The sequence below is a fragment of the Trichosurus vulpecula genome, chromosome 8 (genome assembly GCF_011100635.1).
Source record: "Trichosurus vulpecula isolate mTriVul1 chromosome 8, mTriVul1.pri, whole genome shotgun sequence".
NCBI lineage: Eukaryota > Metazoa > Chordata > Mammalia > Diprotodontia > Phalangeridae > Trichosurus > Trichosurus vulpecula.
In genome coordinates, this window is record NC_050580.1 from 86094132 (window position 1) to 86118421 (window position 24290).

The 24290-nt window shown below is 36.5% G+C and overlaps 1 protein-coding gene across 1 annotated transcript in view; it reads right to left on the reverse strand.

The window, feature by feature from the left end:
• KIF20B (kinesin family member 20B) overlaps positions 1-24290 on the reverse strand; it is a 106281-nt gene that overhangs the window by 67150 nt on the left and 14841 nt on the right. Inside the window, exons 6-19 of the mRNA XM_036737286.1 lie at positions 23923-24107; positions 21329-21365; positions 20404-20628; positions 19969-20080; positions 19228-19299; positions 18981-19127; positions 16789-16951; positions 15953-16222; positions 15169-15308; positions 12593-12734; positions 10112-10358; positions 7576-7637; positions 7074-7193; positions 3488-3653 (exon numbers count right to left, since the gene is read on the reverse strand). Coding sequence (XP_036593181.1) covers positions 3488-3653; positions 7074-7193; positions 7576-7637; positions 10112-10358; positions 12593-12734; positions 15169-15308; positions 15953-16222; positions 16789-16951; positions 18981-19127; positions 19228-19299; positions 19969-20080; positions 20404-20628; positions 21329-21365; positions 23923-24107 — 2088 coding nt within the window. The remainder of the gene's footprint in view (positions 1-3487; positions 3654-7073; positions 7194-7575; positions 7638-10111; positions 10359-12592; positions 12735-15168; positions 15309-15952; positions 16223-16788; positions 16952-18980; positions 19128-19227; positions 19300-19968; positions 20081-20403; positions 20629-21328; positions 21366-23922; positions 24108-24290) is intronic.

The following is a 24290-nucleotide window of genomic DNA, read 5'->3' on the forward strand; positions in this document are numbered from 1 at the left end:
ACCTTTAACTTGGTAAACCTTGAATAAAAAGGCACCAACAGGATAAAGTTCCAATTGAGATATACTCTGCTAATGCTAAGACAGGCATACATGCACCTAAACCTCATGTTTGTTTGTTCCGCTAGCAAGGGAAGAAGCTTACCAGGTAGGAAGGCAGCACTTTTCTAAGGCTGTACATGAATTATGAAACCTTACTGACTTGGATATTTAGAGCCTTAATTGTGACCTAAATCCATGTGCCATTTATTACTGATTTCCTAGCCACTATTAGATTACAGTTAAAAGTAGGAGAAGGACATTGGAAGACCCATTTGGAATCAGCTACTATTTATATGAGGTTACCTGAAATACTAAACGACATTGATAAATCTTACTGCCTCCTCTCCAAGACTACTACCCTAAATTTATCCTGTACATATTTTATTCATACCTAGTTGTTTGCAAGTTGTCTCCCCCATTAGATCTTGAGCTCCTTGAGGCAGGAACTGTCTTTTGCCTTTCTTTGTATTCCCAGGCCTTAGTACTGTACCCAACACATAGTAGTTGCTTAATAAATGCAGTTGACTGACTGATTTTATAGCAGAATGGTCTGGATTTGTAATTTCATTAATATAGGAAATACCTGGATGAGGAAACACCTTCTCCTAAGGTAGGTTGGCCCCTTCTCTGCTTAGAACGCAAACTTGAAAGGTTAAATGACAGACCCAAAGTCCCATGGTCTTCCTGGTTCCAAAGCCAGCTTTCTATATACCATGCTGTTGACTATAACTAAGTTATACAATGCTTTAAAGTTTTCAAAGCACTTTATTTACAACAATCCTGTAAGAAGCAATATCTACAGGAAATCTGATACTTCCCCTTTTAACCTAATAACTAAACAAGAAATTCTTCCTTATGTTATTTCAAATCATTTTGCTTAGCTATCTGGAGATGGAGATGAGCTGATTTCCTTAGCGCAACTTTATATAATTTATATTTTGAATTCACCTTTAAACCTGCTTTTTATGTTGTGAACTTTTTAAGGTTTCCCAGCTTTTTTCCTCTGAATTTCTCCATTACACCAGTCTGATGATGGCTCAGGTTTCTGTCTACCTTTGAGGACATTTGCCCCAATCATTTCTTCTACTTCACTGTAATATTGTTCCTGCTATGTTCAAATAACATTTTTATAGTAATATGGGACTGATTGTATTGTTTTTCAATAGACATTTAGGATAAATTCCCTAGTATTAGATTCAATACCAAAAATGCCAATCATTTCTGCCATTTCCACTAGTTAAGATTTCAGCCAGAACACACTATCTTTGTTTATTTCAATTTTCCATCATGTTATATTCACACTTCTAATATGTACTAAATGTATCATAATGATTCTACCTTCTTGATTTTGAACACAAGAAACTTGTGTGTGTAACTTTTGCATGTAACTTTTGTTTTGCTTTTTAAACTAAGAAACCTCTATATTCTTCTCCAAAACAAAAGAATGTTAAAGCTGGAAATGAACCTAAAGACCATCTGGCCCAACGGTCTCATATTACAAATGAGAAAAATGAAGCCTAGAAAGGGAAAGCAAGGTGCCCAGCATCACAGCTAGAAAGTATGAGAAGCAAGACCCATTGCTCATTCCATAACACCATGCTTGTTTGTAACAGTTGTAGGGACAGAAGAAACAATGAAGAGATCCTTGTAATCAGTAAAGCAATGCTGCTCTCTAAATGTTTGCTCATTTCAAGAGCCAAGGTTTTCTTACAACGTGAACTTTGGAGATAGGAGGCTGGCTACCTTAGTTTAAACCTTTGGTTTATTTAGAGAGAGAGGTGAGGGGGACAGGGTGTGAGAGGGTGGGGGGGAGTGGAGAGAGAAGGAGGGAGGGAGGGAGAGAGAGACAGAGAGAAATAGAGGGAGGGAGGGAGATACAGGGAGAGAGAGAGAAAGGGAGAGGGAGAGGGAGAAAGAATTAGAAGATACAACCCTGGAGTTAAGATAAAAACTTTAAGTAGAAGAGAAAAATAAGTAAGAAAAGTTTATAACCAGTAAGCAATGACAGAGGTACTTATTCTATGAGTTTCTATTTCTTTTAATCTTTACTCTGAAGTATTCTGTTGCTTATAAGTAAAAAGGAGAAATTTATAAATACATGAGCTGGTGTTTAAGATAATGAGTATCTTTGTTCCACCTCTGCTTCACCTTAAAATGACTACATCTCAAACTTAGGCAATGTAATCCATGTGGCAGTAGCTACCTACAGAACTTATACAAAGTTTTATATTTTTTAGCAACAGAAAAATCATGTATTACCAAACATTTCAATCTGTTCCTATAGCCTGGATATAGATAAGAGTACCTTATAGGCTTTTGTGGGGGAGGAGAAGATAATAGGAAAAATTTAGGAGTTATCCAATATTAATTATCCAATTTAATAATGTAATTTTCTTCTAAATTTCGTATTAAAGATACTATGTCTAGATACTCAACCGTATAGTTAAAAACAAACTACCCAGATACTTTTTTCCCTTCCTTCATCTCAAAAGGTGAGGGAATGTAGATAAAAGTAAAACCCTAATGATGATATATATTATACAAAACTTCAGAAAGGTATTATTAAATAGCTGAATATCTTTAAGTAATGTGAAGGAGCCTCTCCTAAGAAAAAGGTAGAATTAGGAAGGGTGATGGGAAGAGTTAGACTTTATATCTGGAAAGAATATTGAACTCAAAGGCAGGCAATCTAGATTCAAATCTTGGCTATTTCTGTCTAGCTGAGAATTGTGTAAATCGCATCATCTCTAGGCTTCAGTTTCCTTAACTATCAAACGATCTCCAAGGTTTTTCCAGCTCAGTTCATGGTTCTAAATACTGACAGATCTCTATTGCCTTTTAAACTGAAACAATGTTTATTCCTTTTGTACTGGAGATGTAGCACTGAATGGATATTCCATTATTCTCAACAACCTAGGGGGGAATACATTAACTCCAGTGTCTTTGAGACAGGAAAGTGGACAGAAATGTCTTGTCTTCCAATTTTTTGCACCAAGAGCAGTGGCATGCAAGCTTGAAGAGGTAAGAGAATGAGCATTTCACAGAAAAAGGTGTTGCAATTTTTTTGGACATAATGACAACAACAGGAGAGGAGAGGAGAGGGAGAGGGAGAGGGAGAGAGAGAGAGAATATTACTAGGTTTAATCAAGAGCCATGAACACGGAAACTAAAGAATTAATAAGCATGCAAAAGCAGCAAAAAGGGAAAAAAGCAAAAAAATCTAAATAGACATTTATTACAATGCTTAGAAAATAGTTTTAAAGTGCAGTCCTGACTCTAAAAAAAAATTGCCAATCATCTCAGAGTAGAAATGACTGGCAATTAGTTTTTAATCCAAGCTTTTTCCTTAGATGAGCAAATTTATTCCTGTTTGCAATCCTTCTGTTTAGTTCTGGCACAGGAGTTAGTTTTCTGAAGTAGGCCCAGTTGGCAGTTGAAGAAGTGGTACCTTTCTTTACAGGCAGCTCTTCCTGCTGGAGTTGACTATCTTCAAATGATCGCTTTCTTCCTGAGGAGGTTCTATTCTCCTTATCCCTCTCAGTCTGAATATCCTCAACTCTTTCATTACTGTTCAACTCTGATATTTGCTTTTTAATAGTAAACAAGGTTGCATCCTAGAACAAAATAAGTTCAAATTACTTTTCAGAAAAAAAACATTAAAAAAAAACTTTATGAACAACTCACGTGTGTATAGCACAAGTTAAAGTTTACAAACTGCTTTCCTCACAACAGCCCTGTGATTAAGTAGTACAAACACTATTCTTGTAGAGTCTCAGTTTCCTTATCTGTAAAATGGATAAGACACTTTCCCAAGATCACAAAGTTATTAAATGTCTGAGGCAGCAGTACTGACTCTAAGAACTGTATTCTAATCCACTATAAAGTGCTTCACAAATACAGCCCAAATTCTTACTCTAATGATAAAACATAATAATTTTCAAATTTGTGAACAATAGGAAAATTGTTTCCAAGTTATTTCCTAAATCATGTTTTTGATTCTTCTCTGATTTCCTCCAGTGACTGTTGCTTGACTTCATCGTCTCCACCCACTTTTGCACTAATACTTCTGTATCAATGAGAGACTGTGGTTTAGTAGCCAGAAGACTAGCCTTGAAATTGGGAAGACCTGTTTTAAAGTGCTGCCTCTGAAGTGTTCTAGATCTACATCAGTGGAAGAAATTTCCATCCTGGACATTCCTCACACAATAAAATTAGAGGTCTGAACCAAAAAGGAAGAGGAAAAAATGTAATTGCATTTACAACAAACTAAAGAACTTAGGAATAAAAATTTAACTATGTGTCTTATACTTGTTGTACCTGAGGGCAATCTATAAACCACCTCAGGTGATGTGAGTTGGAGATAAAATACCTCTCTGTTCTAGGTAACTATAGAAAAAGAGTTCTACTTGAGACATTTCCAAAACTTGTTTCCCTAAAGCTTGAAAACTCAGTGATTTCATACAAAAACAAACATTTGTAAAAGTCATCTTTGGCAGCTTTTTGAAATGCTACAGGCAGGCAGTATGGTACAAAGGAAAGAGGGCTGGATTTTAGAATGAAAACATCTGGGTTCAAATCCTGGCTCCGCCACTTACTATCTTGGTGATCTTGGCTTGGACCATTCACTTAATGTCTCTGAGTTTCCTCATCTGTAAGATGAGTGGTTTCAACCATGTGACCTCTAAAATCCTTAGAATTCTAAAGCTGTGATGGCATGAGCCTCCACAGGTTTACAAAGCTGAAATGTTTGCTCTTCATAGCTATTCTATTTTTTATATGGGTAATTAAAGCACTGGAGACAAGACCTTTGGATAATATAAAGTAATTATAAACTTGGGAATACTATTATACAATGTTAGGCACAATTACCATTATGATTATTAACTATGAAAAGCCTTACTATAATTTTGATGTTCTTGAAAGTGATAAAGTGAAAATGATAAACAAAAATCATTAAATTCATACATGTTATAATAGGTACGAGTATATAAGCCTATAAATATAAATGTGAAAATAAGGTAGTTATTTTTGCTCAACCTTTCACCTTCCCACCCCCTCAAAGTACTATTTATCATACAAGTAAACTATATCTGCAATTAATCGTATAAGCCTTATCTGTAGACATCCAAAAATCTTTTCTCCAAAATTGTGGAGAAGCAAAAACGCAACTTATAAGTTAATGCATCCCTTCAAAACGTTTCACTGCTCAGGATTAAAGCCAGGGGAGTCCTCATTAGCACCCCAAACTAGGAAATATTATCAGTAAGCCCTGGTTAGCTCCTCTTTTTTTGCTTTTAAGAGGAAAAAGTCCTCTTCTTCGGAAAGAACAGGAAGTTAAGGGCGTGACATGTTTTACTTGCTAAACATTCTTTTCTATCACAATATCCCCATCTGCTGGAACTTTAGGTTTTTGCCACTAAAAGCTTTTAATTCAGACAAAGTTGGATTATATTTTCCTAATCACCAGTGAAAGCAAGCTTCAATATTTCCTTCTATCCTATGTATATACAAAGCTATTAGAAATTATAAAAGTTCTTGTGCAGCTTTACAACACCAACTTAAGAAGACTAAATGCCTTAATTAAAATTAGCACTATATTTGCTTAATAACTTGGAAATATTTCTTGTTTGAGGCAAGACCTTTAATTTTGCTGATAAGGGAGGCTGCACCCACCCTTCCCCTGCCCCCCCCAACCCCACGAAGATCAGCAAATGCTCTGATATTTAATTTTAGAGTTGCCTGGGGCACTGAAAGGTTAAGCACTTTGCCCAGCATCACCTGATAGGAATATGTTAAGCTTTTTAACATTTCGATATTTATTTTCTTATAAACTGGGGTGCATTTTATCCTGGTTCAAAAGCTATACAGAAAATGTACAGGCTAAAAAGTCACAGAATTACAAATTTTGAATTGAAAGGGAACCTTGGAAATCAGAGTCTAATCTAACTCATTTTACCGATGAGGAAACTGAGGATGAGAAATGTTAAAGTGACTTGTTAAGTGGTAGAGCTGGAACTTGAAACCAGCTCCTTTGATTACAGATTCAACACTCTCTCTATTATACCATGCTATGTCTCCAAAAAGGGCCTGGCATAGAAGGACATCAAAGTGCCAATGAAGTCCCCATCCTCCCTGCCCCCAAATTAAGTATTCTAATGAGGAGGCGGTACATTAGAAAATCAATACTTTCTTAGCCACTATACTTCTCCCTTTACCATTCCTAAGTTCATCGTGATCTGAGGTTAAATTAGGTGATGACTGAGACTTCTTAAAGGTAGCATTACTGTGCAATAGTCAAAACACAAAACTAAACAATCTACTCCTTGTACAAATGATAAAATACTCCTGAATGGAATGGGTGGGGCGGGGGGCGGGGGGAGGGTAGGAGGGGACAGCTGCCAGTATATCTAACATATAAATCAATCCCGACTTAAGGAAGAATGACAACAATCTTAAAAATCAACTTAGAGGTCACTATATAGAGTAATGCAAAAAAACCACTCATTATCAATACAAACTCTTGATTGAAAACACAATTAAATTTAATTGAACTTTGTAAATATTATAGAGAAAGTTTAATAGGGCTGCATGTCCTCTTCCCTCTTTTACATGTAATCCCATTCTAATTTATGGGAGGAGTTTATGTTCTAAGGATTCATGTGCCCTCATCAAAGTTGCCAGAGATTAAAGCACCATTATCCATCTACACTTGAGAGGCAGAAAAATATATCTGTCCCAAGTAAGGGGCATGTTAACACAAGCAAAACTTGTCCACAATAAGCCGAAAGAGAAAATAATGACCAACTGAACTGTTAAATGATCCAGGGTAAACATTTCAAAAGTTTTACAAGTACTTTTATGTAGGACATGAAATTACAAGCAATTTTATGTAAATTTTAAAAGTTTACAAAGTAACATAAGCTACATTAGCCCAATTTTACTTAGGACAAGGATAGCAGCTTCTTTTAAAAATTCTGATCTGTCTTATAAATTAATAAATGAAACTAATTTAGAAATCAGTAGTTAAGACTTACGCAGCCTTTAAATGTATCTTCCATATGTGACACCAAATTCTGCAATTTGTTGATAGTGTCTTCTTTTTGATCAATGATATCCATTAACTCTTGAATTCTCTGATCTTGTGCAACTATTTTCTTTTAGAAAGAAAAAAGACATTTTTAGAGTATAGAGACAATTACAAATTTCAAGATACTAGATTCATTTCTAAAATAGCTTCTTACAAGAAAATCCTCTCAATTCTAGGCCCATCAATGCTAAGGGAACTTAGCAATAATCCATTATCTATAACATTTAACAATTTAACATTGATACCAAAACATTTATATCTTGTGTGTGTATGCTTTAATCTACGTGTATCAAAGCATTCGATGCTTTACAAGGCAGGAAAATAAAGCCAATAGAATGGTCTGACTCACTTGCCAGAAAGACTAACAAAGCCATAAAAGAAACTGAACAGCATGAAGAAGCACATTCAAAATACTAATAACGGTATCACATAAAATTCTAAGGCATCACCTTATTAGCATTTTCAAGCTCATGAACAGATATCTTGTAATCAGTTGTGTGCATTTCTGACTCTGAGAAAACGGAACATAGAAAAGAAGATGTTAACTTTATGTAGCTTTGAAAACAAATAGACAGTATCCAAAACACATAATCACTGAGCAGCTCCCCGTTACCTTAATTGTAGATTTCTTCAAAGGCAAGTACTAGTGGTGATAGGCATAGTGGTGCAAATATTTACAAGTACCTCTCAACTTTGCCATACCAGGATATGAAGTGGCAGCCAGAAGACAAAATAAGCAGCTGAGGACTAGACAGCCTTGCTTATGGCCACTTGCTCCAGGTAAATAAGGATTAGTGACAAGTAATAAGTATTGATTGTGCTTTCCCACCAACGTAACTAACTTTTGGAAGTGGAAGGAAACTAAGTAAAAGCTATGGTCACGTACCTTTGTGGAATATTTCATGAAGCAGACATACTATTACAGCTATAAATACATTTATACATCTTGCTTCCACAGTAACATGATAAAGCATGTTTACATAGCCCTTGAAATCAAATAATGTGCCCATCAGATTAGTAACATTGGCCAAAAAAATGACAAATGTTGGAATGACTTTGGGAAAACAGGAACATTAAGGTACCATTGGAGGAACTGTGAATTGGTCTTACCATTCACATTCATCCTGGGAAACAATTTGGAACTATATCCAACAAGTTACTGAACTGTAGATATCCTATGACGCCATGACACTTTACCCCATACTATACCCACTACCCCCAAGAGATCCAGGAAAGAGAAAATAGGAACCATAGACACAAAATATTTCTATTAGCTCTTTTCATGGTGGAAAATGTCTGAACAAATCAGACTGAAAAATATAGTATAAATGTAATGAAATAATATTGTACTATAAGAAAAGATGAAAGGAAGTTTTAGAGAAAGCTGGGAAAACATGAATTTATACAGAGTGAAGTGAGCAGAGCCAAGAGAATGTGTTATATAATAACAACACTGTAAAGAAAAACAACTTTGAAAGACTTAAGAACTCTGATCAACACAATGACCAACCACTATTCCAGAAGACTAACAATAGAAGCATGCTATTCCATACTTCCTAACAAAGGAACAATGGACTCAGTCAGTGTGCAAATTGAAACATATATTTTACAACAACTTGCCAACTAGGCAGTTTGTTTTGCTTGACTATGCATATTTCTTACAAGGGTTTTGTTTTTCTTTTTTCTTTCTCCCAGTGGGGAAGATGATGAGAGGAAAAAGAAAGATTTTTGTTCATTTCAAAAAACAAGGAAATATCTGTAGCTTAATACCATGGGCTCCCTATCACTTCCATTTCAAATGCAAATATATATTTTAGAAATATAAATCTATGAACATATATAAGCAATAAATACTATTTCAAATATACTCTCTATTCTACATCAAATATAAAATGTGATTTAGCATTTAAAGCCCTTTATATCTTCCCAGTCTTCTTCCACCTTACCTCCCCCATCTCCAAACTCTATGACCAGTGACACTGGCCTCCTTGCTATTCCTCCCTCAAGACACTTCGCCAGTATCTGCCACCCATAGAATTCCCCCACTCTTCATCTTCACCTTCTGGCTTCCTTCAAGTCCCCACTAAAATCTCACCTCTTACAAGAAGCCTTTCCTGATTTCCCTTAATTCACGTGCCTTTTCTCTATTGATCATCTCCTATTTATCACTGGTACAGAGCCGTTTGCATATTGTCTCTCCCTACCACTGCCCCCGCCATTAGACTGTAAGCTCTTGGAGAGCAGGTGCTGTCTTTTGCCTTTCTTTGTACTGCCAACAATGTCTGGCACATAGTAGGCACTTAATAAACATTTATTGACTGATTTGACATTGTGTATAGGATCTACAATAGTCCAGCTATTCCCTTAAATATCACATGAACATTAGAATAGGACTCAGTTACAAATTCAGAGGATTCTGTATCTTAAAAGGGGAACACTGAGCTATAAGTACACACACAGAATAAAGAGGGAAAACAAAACATGGATCCTAATGTATTTCTTAATTTCTTTGTAAAGGTGATCCAAATATTTTTAAAGGATCATTCTTTTACAGTCAGGCCTTGAAATAAGCAAAAGGCCACTCATGGGTTTGGTTTTTTCATTGCATATGGGTTTCTTGGTTTTGTTTTTAATACTCAAAGTTGTTGCTTTTTTTTAAAATCTGATATATTATGAAATGTAGCGGCTACATTAAAGAACTTTCTCCATAATTATGAAATTAAGTACATTTTGTTTAGTATTGACATATTACAAATACTTATATAGAAGTCTAAACTGTGTTTAAAAAAGAAAGTACTGGGGCAGCTAGGTGGCGCAGTGAGTAGAGCACCGGCCCTGGAGTCAGGAGGACCTGAGTTCAAATCCGGCCTCAGACACTTGACACATGTACTAGCTGTGTGACCTTGGGCAAGTCACTTAACCCTGATTGCCCTGCCAAAAAGCAAAAAAAAAAAAAAAAAAAAAAAAAAAAAAGAAAGTACTTACTATTTTTTCTCTTTAATTCTTCTTGGGTTTTGACTAATTCTTGCTGGACTTTAGCATATTCTTCTTGGATTTTAGCTAATTCAGCTGTAACTTGATTATACTTTAGTTCTAAACAAGCAATAGCCTCCTGGGGGTCAGCAAGAGATGCAATGAATAAGTGAGCAATTTCAGCCTGTTTCTTAATATCAGTGATATCATCTTGAAGGGAATCAACAATGTCTTCAATCCCTACAAGATTATCCGATTCCTAAAAATAGCAAAAACCACAGGACTAATGTTAATAGTGGTTTTCACTACTACAATGTTACAAAGTAGTCCATATTCTTTTAGTCAGATTTTAGAGACAATAAGCAAAACTTTTTACAACTTTAGGAAATTATTAGGGCCCCCGTAAAGCCTAGAAATAGTCATAGCCTAAGCCAGCTACAAGCTCGGATTGAGACCACAAGCTAGTAGGTCCGAGACTACTGATAGGCAAACTGAGCAACCCACAAACTCCAAGCGATAGCACTCGGCCTATTAGGTCCAGAGCCAAACTCACAACGTGATGGTTTAGAAGTGGAAGCATCTAACCTATGCAGTCAAATAATGCCAATCGTCACAGAGCAGATAACATGTAGTCTCCGTACATTTGGCTACATGATATATATGACTTACGTGTTTGCTATGTATTGCTGCATTAAGCATCAGGGAATACAGGCTATTAAGCCATGGTGTGCATGCACTGCTGCTAAGGAGCATGTTCTCTGTTCCCACCTGTGATCTACATACTTGGTCACTGAATGCAACTGTCATGTTTCATATGTTTCATATTTGAGAACTGTACACTTAGGTCAATATATGCCAAATTCCTATGAGTGCTACTAAACTATAAATTATGTTATATCTTAATCACATGCGTTAATACTGTCTAAATAAAGTTCCAGCATACATGCCACACATTATATACTTGTGTTTAAAATGTATTATGTTGCTAGATATTATATGTCAACTTATTATGCTGATAATTTATTCAAAGATGTTCATGCAAATCTAGGTAATCTGCTGGGACAACAAACTCTTTACTTGAGGGAAAATGTGGAGAAATTGAGGCTTTTCAGCACAAAGCAATTAAGCTTTGCAGCATCAAAAGTATTAGGTATTGCTGTTGACAGGTATACAAAATAAAGATAAGGATATTGCTAGGTCTCCTCTGACAAGATTCTCAGGCTCAAATTCATTAACAGACAGACCAGAGAAGATCTTTAAGGAGATTTCAGAGTCACCAACCACAAGGTAGTTATATGTAATGGAAGGCTTTGATCAATAGCCCAGCCAAAGGGACCAATCTTAGGGAGATGGCCCTTTCTGGCCTTTGATAGCTGGGTATGGCAATTTGACTACAGGAGCATTAGTCTATTTCTTGCCACCATAGCTCTATCAGATGGGAGGAATGTTCTGTCCAACAGACATACATACTACCATGCCCAGCGAGGAGCAGGCCCAGAGAGCAGCTTGTCTATCGGAGATGCCGTGCTCAGCCAGGAAGAGGCCAGCTCAGAGGAATGTGGTAACAGAAGACATCACCTCGCAGGTCTAGAAATATGCTGTTTCTCCATAGTTATTACATTTCTGTGATCCCTACGCATGCTACCTCTCCGGGCAATGATATGTATATATGTGGGAGAGTGTGCTTTGTGTTTACAGGGGCAATGATCTCTGGCAAATCTTCTATTTCATTAAATGTGTTGCTATTTTTATGAAAAAAAAAAACTCATTTTGGGTTGGAAGGACTTTTTTCCTTTCACCAATGTCTTAAGCAAGAAAATGGTACACAGGCAAAATAAATCTGTAAGATTTGAGAGGGCAAACATTTTTTACCAAAACAATTGCTTAGAACTTGTAATAGTTTCCCATAGGAATAGTTATAAATGGCATTTAGGTTCCTATGTGAAAATTGATTATATCTTCTAGACAGCACATCCCTTCCTTCAAACCCTTGACATAGCCACGAAACTAAGTAGGGGCAAGAAGTTCCCTTCCCTACACTGGGCTACAATAGCAGTAACTAGAAGTTGTTTAAAAAAACAAAAAAGAAATGAAAAGAGATGAATTCCCAGCCATGGCAAGAATGGCCTTTCTCCTGGCTGAGGCATGTTTCATCTTTAGCCAAACTGGCTGTTCACATGTAAACAGTAGTAATGATTCAGGAACAAGGCTCAAACAGGGAATGGATAGAAATCCATGAAATCGGAATTCAGGGGCAAAAATAGGACAAATTTGAGGCTCTAAATTCTTCACACATCTAACTTGTTCCAGATTATGCAGCCAAGCTTAATCAAGCTTAGTCATACATGTGCATATCCTTGACTACGATATACTTAAAAAATATCCAGTAAAATGAGGGCTTTTAAAAGTATATTAAAATCTGTGTTAAATATATAGCCCCTAATACCACAAGCCCCTCCTCATAATATCTTTAAATTAAAAACACATACACACCTTGGATTCAACTTTCACAGTGCAAGTTTCATCCATTTGCTCCTCACGTGAAGTTTCAAAGTCAGCCACCAAATCCTTAAAAATTGCCATCCGACGTTCAGAATTTTCTTCTAACATTTCACGTTCCTGAAGAAGGGATTCCCTGCATAAAGCAAATAAATCCTACTTGAGCAACAAAACAAGTTCACCTTTGGAAAGAAAGTATTTCTTTTCCAATGTTTCAGAATGTTACAAAAAAGATAAAAATGAAAGGTAATGAAATAATCAGCCCAAGTTGTCCCAGTGTGTTGCAACAGCTTTGTGGGACTCAAATTTCCCATTTACTAAAAAAAAACAACTAATGATCCAAAAAGCAAAAGGCCTTGATTTGGTGAATTTTGCTCTCCCTAGGAAAATGGTCTTGCAGCATAATTTGAAATACCCAGGGGCACAGAGATTGGAGAAGGGGTGAGTGGTACGAGAATACATCAGTCACTGTCACCTGAAAAACAAGGATATAATTGGGCAGCTAGGTGGAGAAGTGGATAGAGTGCTGGGCCTGAAGTCAGGAAGACCTGGGTGCAAATTTGGCCTCAGACACTCTGTGACCTTGGGCAAGTCACTTGCCTCAATTCCTGATTTGTAAAATGAGCTGGAGAAGGATACAGCTAACCACTACAGCACCTTTGCCAAAAAAAACCCAAAGGGGATCATGAAGAGTTGGACACAACTGCAATGACTAAATAACTACAAAGACAACCTTAGGGCCATGCAAAATGCAGAAATTCAAGAGTTCCCTCTGGGTCTAGAGCCCAGGTGACAGCAGGCTCCTGGCCTTCTTCCGGTTCAGTGCGAGCACATTTGGGTTGTCCTGCACAGTAAGGCTGTGGAAGAGGACAGATCTTTCCCAAGGAGGGCTGTGGGTCTCATTTAGGTGTCCCTGTGATCACTTTCCCACCTGTATGTTACAGGTGCATTAAGTGCCAATTAACTGAAGAAGCTAAAGCTTCCAGCAAAGAAAATACCATAGACTGAGTGCTGGGGTTTCAGAAAAAAAGGCAGGGAACGGGAGGTAGGAGGAAGGTGCATATGTCAAGAAAGACTAAGTCCAGAAAAATCAGAGGTTTTCCCTAAACTACTATGCAGGAATATTAAGACTAAGTCAATTTCTCTTACAAAAAAAGGGACCATACTAAATTAACAACCATTGGGAAAAATACATAACAAAAACACAGCAGATAATCTCCCCCACGGTCTGTTTTAACAATGCTCCCTCACCTTCCCTGTCTATCTGATCCTTCTCAGACATCTTTGCCAGTCTGCAACCCCTTCCCATCCCTAGGGTTCTTCACTGAGGTCTCTTCTCCCTCTATGTTCTCTCTCTTCATCAGCTCCCATGGATTCAACCATGAATAACTACTTGCAGAATGACTACCAAACCCATGATATACAGCCACCATCCTTCCCCTGAGCTCAAGTCTTACATCTCAATGTCTGAACAACTCCATCAGGCTGTCCCATAGGCACTTTGAACTCAAAAAGTTCAAAATAGAACTTATTACCTTTTCCCCAAAACCCACCCTCTCTCCTAATTTCTCCATTCCCGTCAAGGGCACCACCAAATATTCCAGCCATCCAAAGTCACAACCTCAGAGTCATCCCTAACACTAAATTTTGTCAATTATGCATCCACATCTCTCACATCCACTACTTTCCTCCATTCATACGGCCACCACACTAATTTAAGACCTCATAACCTCTCACAAGATCACATAACATCTCACTATTGAAAAAGTCTTCTCTCCAACTCATTCCCCACAGTTGCCAAAATGACAGTCTTGAAGTACAGTACTATCCCACCCCAACTCATGAGACATTGGGAGTCCTTATTTGCCTCTAGGGTAGGAGTTCTTAACCTGCAGTCTACCAAAGGGCTCATAAACAGATTATCAAGTGTCCAGTAACTTGGATTGAAAACAATTACATGCTTGTTTTCACTAAACTCTAACTGAAATTTCCTTTGGTTATTTAAAATCATCATTTGAAGAAAGGATCCATAGTCTTTGTCAGACTGCCAAATGGGTACATGACACCAAAAAAAGGTTAAGATCCTCTGTTTTAGGATAAAATATTAACTTCTCTGTATAGTGTGTGAAGTTCTTCATAATGGGTCGCCAATCTACCTTTCCATGCTGATTCTACGTTACTTTTCCTCATGCACTCTGCATCCTAGCAAGACTAGATTGTACTTCATCACACCTCAAATCCCCCAGCACCCCAACACCCCTAGAATGTTCTTCCTTCTCATCTTTGCTTCTTGGGATTCCTAACTACAATCAAGGCTCTGCCAAAATGCCAGCTCCCATGAAAAGCTGCTCCTGATTCCATTAGTGCTCCCTACAACATTACTTTATATTTATTTGGCACATAAATATCTAATGTACATGTTATTTCGCCCCACACTAGAATGTATGCTCTTTAAAGGCAAAGACAGTTTTGTTTTTCTTATATACATAGCATCTAATAGTGCCTACATAGACACGGGATTTAATAAATGTTTGATGGATTGAATCAAACTCTGAAATTTTTTAACTTACTTAAAATCAGCTTCCCGTTGGGCCAAGTATTGAGTAAATTCTTGTGTAACTTCATCACGAATTTTTAATTCCAAAGTTAACTTTTCTTTCTTTTCATTTATCAGTTTGCTCTTCAAGTCTTCTATCAGTGACAGTAGTTTCTAAAATTTTTACATAGATCATTCCAAGATAAAATATTCATTTCTTTAGAAAACAATGCACAGTGTGAATTTGTCTTTGTGCAATCTAATATTTATTATATCCATGAATTTTGCTTATTTTTTTTAAAGCAACAGTACGTTTGGGGAAGCCCACCCACTTACATATATGCTTCTTCTAAACAGTAAGATTAATGCTGCCCAAACACAGATAGCATTATTCTTGGGGGGCTGATGGGGTGGGACGGGATGAATACAGGGGCACCCAATTTTTCCCAAGAAGTGCAGCAGCTACTCATGAGCTCAATCTCACTTATTAGCTGTATGGAAGTTTTGATGGGCTCCATTTCTGACCTAGGCCAGTTTGCCCCTCTCAGGCAGCCTAGTGGCTCCCTGCTCCTGGGGGGGTGAGGGTGGGGGGCACGTTCATCTTTGTTTAAATCATGAAAATCCAAGTTAACTGTTCTCCTCCTCTCCTACTACATTTTAGAAAAAATAGGAAAACTAGTTCTAGGCAGGCAATAGTCAGGAAACCAAGGAGGTACACATAAATGTGAAAAGAAAACTCTGAGGGATTATTGAAGACTAACAGATCTTAAAAGTCCTAGAATAATAACAGGACACAGACAGCCTGCCATAATACATACTGCATACTCCTCTTTGCTGACAGTTCTTTCTTCTTCCAATGTCACATCTAGTTCTTCCATAGTATGGTCATCTTGAACTTCATCAGGATTCTCTACCAAATCTTCATCTTCTATCAAATCTTCAAGACTCCTCTCCCATTCAATGGTGGTTCTCTTCATTTCTAACATTTTAGTATCTGCATTATTAGCAATGAATAATTTATCTCTGGAAGACTTAGTCTGGCCAAATGATTTCTCTTGAGAAAAATTTAAAATGTCTGGAACAAAAACCTGTTAAAACAGCCAATGTTTTTCTTAAGTGAAGGATCTAGATAAATCAACTGACAACTCAGATTTTTAACAGATTCCAAAAGTGCTTAAAAGAGGTTTTTAGCATTTTTATATTTAGTCAACTTGGTTATTCAAACTACTAAGAGGAAGCATGGGTAAAGAAGGAACACTCAGACAATCTGTCCAGATGAGTCAATACCAAAGTCCTGCTTGTATCAGCAAGATTTTCCCTATCCCCCATTCAACCCCTAAAGACCAATGGTCATTAAGACAGACAACAGAATCAACTAACCTCAGGGATAAAGTTTCAATGCAGATAATTAGCATTAACGTTTCCATTAGCACATATTAAACAATTCATTTAGTATCAGAATAAGGTGTGTAGAGTACTTATATTCCCTTTAGACAACTATTTAAAGTTTAATTTTCAAATACATCTTTTAAAATTAGCAATGTAATTTTTTTACTTGCTATTACGTTTTCAGAGAAAAAAATTCAGTATACCCTAATGGCAAAAGTGAATGAGAAAATAATATAAGCAAATATGGTGGTTAAAATATATTTACTTTTTGTGCAACAGCTGAGAACTTCAACACGTTGAATGTTTCATCATAGGCAGAACAGCACTGGCTAATGTTGACTATCATGTATATTTTCCCTTTGCCATTAAAAAAGCTTTGAAAATAATGGGTAAGTTTACTTTCTCGGAAGGGCACATGCTGTTGCAACCTAAAAAAGAAAAAAATTTTAAAGTGAGTACGTGTTTAAATAGATTCCAAAGCCAGTTGCTGACAACTTATACAAGAATGAATAATTCAGCAACTAGAGGCATAAGATAATGCCTATTCGGACAACATTCTCTAAAGTGGCAACTCCCTTCTGTTAATTCTGCACAGTATCCATTGAAATAGTCTCTTTCTGGGTTTGGGTGTGGGGTTTGGCCTAAAGAAGTCATACAAGAAATCTATGCTGATATTACTGTTGTGATAAAGGAAATAACATTTGCCAATTTTTAATGGGCTCAGTTTACCAATATTCATTGTCAGAAGTATTTGGTGTACTTTCGTGGTACGTGTTGGCTGATTACTCAGCCTAAAATGCTAACTGATCTTGAACAATGTTGGATCTAACTAAACAAGCAAACTACATTAGTGAGACTGAAGCTATTTTACAGATTCTGAACAGAAAACATCAGAAGTTTATTATCTCAAAATAGCTGCAACTAAGAAATATTCTGCAGGATAGTAAAGTGCCAGACTCTGAGTCAAAGAGGCCTGAGTTGCAATGCCACCTTCTGATACTTACTAGATGTTTGATTCTGGACTCTGGGTTAAGTCATTTAACACCCTCCAGCCCCAGTTTCTTCATCCATAAAAATGGGGACAATAATAGAAACCACCTGACAGGGTTATTGTGAGAATTAAATGAGGCAACGATTTAAGCATTCTGCAAACCTTAAAGAGCTACATTTCTGTAAATGATTTGAATAATACCTCTACTTACTAAGTCAGTGTTTACACTAATACTATGCCTCCAGAATGCCTTTTAGCCAATATTTCTCAACACTAACCACAATCCACAAATCACTGTGTGAGAAGTTAACTTTAAAAAAAAATTAGAAAACAGCAGAATAGTAGTAGCACTTTTGTGGTAGCAAAAAACTGGCAACAAAGCAGAAATCCATCAATTGCAGGATGGATAAAAAAAAAACCTACTGTATCTGAATGTAATGGAATATTACTGTGCTATAAGAAACAATAAATGTGATGAATTACAGAGAAGCACAAAAAGACTTACGTGAACATTTGTAAGGTAAGCAGAACCAACAAAGTAAATGGGGAAAAACCACAAAGCAATCAAAAACAAATATTTAAAAAGTACAAAGAACAAGCTTGTTCTCAAAGAAGACATAGGAGAAAACGTCTCCCTCTCACCTCCAACTCCTTTGCAGAATGGGAGGGACAAGGGGGTACAAAAATGTGGAATATCAGATTTTCAATGTATTGATCAAATTTGCTTATTTTTTCTCCCACTTTTTTTTCCTCTAAAAATGCCTTTTGCAATATGAAATGGCTTTCTGGGAGTGGGGAGGGGAGGGATAGCAGGAAATCTGAGTACTGTAGAAACAAAAGATATCAATAGTAAATGAAAAGAACAACTAAACACCAAAAAATCAAAAGTAAATATAACAGAATTCTAGAACTCAAGCAAGCTTGGAATAGATATGAAGACACCCCCAACCTACCCCTCTGTGGAGGTGAGAAGTCCACAGGAGCTACACATTGCATGTTTTCAGACTTTTTTCAATGTATCAACTAGTTGAACTGATTTGGTTGTCTCTCTTTAAAAAAATACTATTTGTCATAAAGGATGATGGGGGGTGGGGTGGGTGGGGAGAGGGATATTTGGTATAATTATGGTGATAAAAGAAACAGACAATATCAATAAAAATCTATTTTCAAAAAGATGTCAATATAAATTTATTTTAGAAAGAAAATAATAAAACTGAAGGATGGGGGGAAATTATGTAAAACCCTTTTGAAAATTATATGGACAGTCTTAGTACTTCACACTTTAATAAACTGCTTAGAATTTCACCAATGTGAGAAGTACTTCCTCTACTGTCTCAGATCACAGTCCCTTCAAGCTTTGTAATTAATTGTTGTCCATATTTAACCTTTAAATCCTCCACTGAGAATTTTGTATTTAGCACAACAAAGTTATGTCTAAGTGTCGTGTCTATTTTAGTGACACTTACTTTGACTTCTGGCTGTTCCTTAGAGCATTAATACATTTTCCCAAAGTCAGCAAAGAAGTGTTAATGTTTCCAGTCTCTCTTAATCTTTCACCTTCATTTTGGGTCTTCATACTTCGTTCTGAACCAGCCAGATCACACAGTGATAGTCTGGGCAAGATAGAGGGGAGGAAGAAGAGAAGAGTTAGTTGAGACAGCAGCCTAGGAATATACTTTTAAAGCAGTTAAATTTAAGAGAATGCTTACTTACTCACTGACTCCTGTTACATGGGGCACTTCAGAATCCTCTATTTGCAATGTTCTAATAGTGAATATGCTGTGACTGTAACAAAGATCAAACAATGATTGTCATTACATTTTTAGTGACAGATTTTACCCTAAAATCTCACAGCTGATTGCAAAATACTTTGATTTAAAACATGGATTTAAAGCTATCAAGATTTCAGCTATCATCATCCAAAGAAAGAATTATGGAGTCTGAATGCAGATTGAGGCAAACTGCTCTTTTTTTTTCCTTCCTTTTTGGTTTCATTTCTTCTTTCTCACGATTAATTCCATTGATTATAATTCTTCTTTACAACTGGACTATTATGTAAATAAGTTCAATTTGAAGGTATATGTAAAACCTACATTGGATTATATCCTGTCTTGGGGGGAGGGGGGAGGAGAGGAAGGGAGAGAAAATTTGGAACCCTAAAACTTGTGGAACTGAGCGTTGTAAATAAAAAATAAATTTATTAAAAAAAAAAAGATTTCAGCTACCATATTTATGCAGAAGACTCAAAACTCAACCTCCAGCCTCAATCTCTCCCCTTGTTACAACAGATGGATGAGGAGTAGTGAGCACTACTGCTGAAAAAGTAGCATCAAAAACAGCCTCATGCTTACTTGGTCCTCAAAAAGGAAGGGAGAGTTGTTTTTTTTTTTTTTTCAGGTGATTGTTTGATTATCCTAGGTAGGTTATAGCTCCAGTCTTTTTTCCCTCACTTGCCTTCTGCTAGATGCACTGTTGAGTTTTGTAGAAGCAAAGCTCTGGTGCTTCAGTCCTAGTTTGAGAAGTCTGTATGCCTCCTTGGAATCAGAAACCTGAATCCATTGTAGATCTAAAAGAACAGAACCAGGAGAAAGTGGGTCAATGTTTTAAAAATAAAATGAGCCATGATAAAATCTGTGATTTTTAACCAGTCAGTCTAGGCAAGGTCATGCAGATATTTACAATACCTATAAAATAACTATCATGGAGGAAGAACTAACCTTTCATAACCCTAACTTGGGCTCTTCCCTTATCAATGTACAATAAAGATTAAGCCTATTTCTGTGACAAAAGTTTATTAAAGAATTAACAAGTATAATTTTATTTTATGTTGTTTTAATGTCCAAAGGCTTCAGTAGTAGGGACCATCTTCCACATTTATTATCTTTTTACCTTTTATAAACGAGCAGCCTTTGATATCTTGGGAAAGACGCAGCATCTTTCTTTTTTGAAACTTGTCACTTGATACAGGAACAAATAAATCATAAATAAATTCATTGTAAATCTCAAAAAAAGAGACCCAGACTGAAAATTTCACGTTTTTTTCCACATTCAAACTAGGCTGTTCAAAATCTTTGGAGTCCTCAAAATCTGAGATGTTCACAGAGTTCCAACTTCCTGTCCAAAAAAAACCACAAAATTATCTAAATAAGCAGTAAGCCAAAAAAAAGTCCAGTGAGTTATTTTTAAAAATTATTTTTTCAGGGGCAGCTAGGTGGCGCAGCGACTAAAACACCGGCCCTGGAGTCAGGAAGACCTGAGTTCAAATGTGGCCTCAGACACTTGACACACTTACTAGCTGTGTGACCTTGGGCAAGTCACTTAACCCCAATTGCCCTGCCTTCCCCCCTCCAAAAAAAAACAAACTAAAAAAAATTATTTTTTCACCTCTCCTTCTTATTTCTCTTCCATTGTATAAACACTAATGAAAAATAAAACATCCCTTCTAAAACATCTTTGGACAATGAGCAAGAATCTACATGTTACAAAGCTGCATTTTCACTAGCCCTGACTCCAATTCCATCATTAATTCAAACTGACAAATAATTATTAAGCACCAATGTTATGCAACCATGAGAAAGTTATCTCCGATAACAGTAAGATCTTTGAAGAAAAAAATCTGAATATGATCTATCTGGAGATAAATTCTCTATGGACTTTCATGTTTCAAAACAGATGAATTTTAGTTACCGAATACAGGTTACTATATCACTAACCTGGATTAGATTTAGACCTGTACTTTTGAAAGCTTATAAAATTTGCATGTCCATGGGATCAACATGCTGAAAAGAAAGGGAACTAATGACGGAAACCTTACCATACAAGGCGTCACAACTGCCATTTTGAATAGCAACCTAAAAATAAAAGCAAACATTAAGATGTAGATAAGCAGGTAAAACATCACATGTTGGGAGTTTTTCCAACAGCCAGTAAACAAAATAACCAACCCAGTTAGTCATTCTTTGATAGCCCTTTTCCCATGCTGAACAGAATTTCCTGGAAGAACAGCTTGTACTAACATTAATGGTAAAAGTTCCCTACATAGGAAGGACTTGGTCACGGTAGAAATGAACAGACACTCTCACTATACTACTACTTCACTCACAAAATACTAGTAGTAGTTTGGCAAAATGCCTTCTAAGTAGGAATTATAGGAATACGAGGCCTTACAAGCTTTGTGTCCCATCAGAGAATCTCATAGAAAAACAGGAAAAAACCCCGAAACTTACAAGGAAGGCAAGGAATAGAGTTTTCATCAAAATTAATTCTCTAAAAATTAGTAAAAGACTCAATTCTTGAATTGCACATTAGTCTGAACAACACTAAGCAAGACAGCTCCCTTTCTCACCTCACTGACAAACCCTAAAAGATTGGTGAACTTGCAAGTGGAAGCTAGTGACTTTATGAAAAATCAAGATATTATAAAACAGAACCAAAGGAATGAAAAAGTAGAAGACAATGTGAAATATCTCATTAGAAAAACCACTAACCTGGAAATTAGATCCAGGAGAGATAATTTAAAAATTATTGGACTACCTGAAAGCCATGATCAAAAAAAGAGCCTAGATATCAGCTTTCAAGAAATTATCAAGGAGAACTGCCCTGATATTCTAGAGCCAGAGGGTAAAATAGAAATTGAAAGAATCCACTGATTGCCTCCTGAGAAAGATCCCAAAAAGAAAATTCCTAGGAATACGGTCGCCAAATTCCAGAGCTCCCAGATCAAGGAGAAAATACTACAAGCAGCCAGAAAGAAACAATTTGAGTATTGTGGAAACACAATCAGAATGACACAAAATCTGGCAGCTTCTACATTAAGAGATCAAAAGGCTTGGAATACGATATTCTGGAGGTCAATGGAGCTAGGATTAAAACCTAGAATCACCTACCCAGCAAAACTGAGTATCATGCTCCAAGGCAAAGTATGGACTTTCAATAAAATAGAGGACTTTCAAGCTTTCTCCATGAAAAGACCAGAGCTGAATAGAAAATTTGACTTTCAAACACAAGAATCAAGAGAAGGCATGAAAAGGTAATCAAGAAAAAGAACAAGAAAAATAAATTGCAAGGGACTTACTAAAGTTGAACTGTTTTGTTTACATTCCTACATGGAAAGATGATGTGTATGATTCATGAGACCTTTCTCAGTATTAGGGTAGTGGAAGGGAACATGCATGTATATATATGTGCATGTGTGTCTGTGTGTGTGTATGTACATATATATGTGTGTGTGTGTGTATTATGTATGTATATATATGTATATATATATACACACATATATGTAGACAGAGGGCACATGGTGAGTTGAATATGAAGGGATGATATCTAAAAAAAAAATAAAATAAAATTAAGAGATGAGAGAGGATTGTATTGAGAGAGGGAGAAAGGGAGAGATAGAATGGAGTAAATTATCTCGCACAAAAGTGGCAAGAAAAAGCAGTTCTGTAGGAAAGGAAGAGGAGGCAGGTGAGGGGGAATGAGTGAATCTTGCTCTCATCAAATTTGACCTGAGGAGGGAATACCATACACCCTCAATTGGGTATCTTAGCCCACAGGAAAGAAGTAGGAAGAAGATAAAAAAGGGGGGATGAGAGAAGGGAGGGCAGATGGAGGAGGAGGTAATCAAAAACAAACACTTTCGAAAAGGGACAGGGTCAAGGGAGAAAATTCAATAAAGGAGGATAGGTTAGGAAGGAGCAAAATATAATTAGTCTTTTACAAGATGAGTATTGTGGAAGGGTTTTACATAATGATGCACATGTGGCCTATGCTGAATTGCTTGACTTCTTAGGGAGGGTGGGTGGGAAGGGAAGAGGGGAGATAATTTGGAACTGAAAGTTTTAAAAACAGATGTTCAAAAACAAACAAAAAAACTTTTTGCATGCAACTAGGAAATAAGATACACAGGCAATGGGTTGTAGAAATTCATCTTGCCCTACAAGAAAGGAAGGGAAAGGGGGATGGGAGGGGAGTGGGGTGACAGAAGGGAGGGCTGACTGGGGAACAGGGCAACCAGAATATACGCCATCTTGGAGTGGGGGGAGGGTAGAAATGGGGAGAAAATTCGTAATTCAATCTCTTGTGAAAATCAATGCTGAAAACTAAATATATTAAACAAATTAAATAAATAAATAAAATTAAAAAAAAAAAAAGATTGGTGAACTTGACCTTCAAAAGAATCCCCCGCCTCAAATTTTGGAAATGGATTTTAAACCACTCAAAACATCTTGGAGTCTGAGAGGGTGTACCATTTAGTATGAGTTATCTGTGTTCTTGTTCTTTGCTTCATATACTTAGCTATACCATTCCCTATTTTAACAAGCAAAAAGAATAGAATTAAAACTAAGATATTTGAACATTTTCTAGAAGTCACACTGTACATAGGTTTTACATATTCAAATTATGTTGTACCTCTTTAATTTGACGAAGCAAAGCATTTTTAATAGCAACTTCTTCTTTCACTTGGTCAGAGGACAACCGTAAGTAATCTCTACATCTATGTGGTTTTAGGTCCATCTTTTGATACATTTTATCTTGAACAGTATGAAACAGCATGTTCATTGTCCTAGGCAAAATACCAGTATTTTCTTCTGTACCTGAGAACATAATTTAATGAAAAATTATTTCAAGGTATTATTGGCAGCTGGTGGGAATAAGGGATATGAGGAGCATTTCCCAGTATTTTAAGGACTCTTTAATACAAGGCAGGCAGGCATCAATAAGAGTAAAATGGGTTAGAAGTAGGAAGGGGATCCTAGAGAATCTGAAGCATTACAATT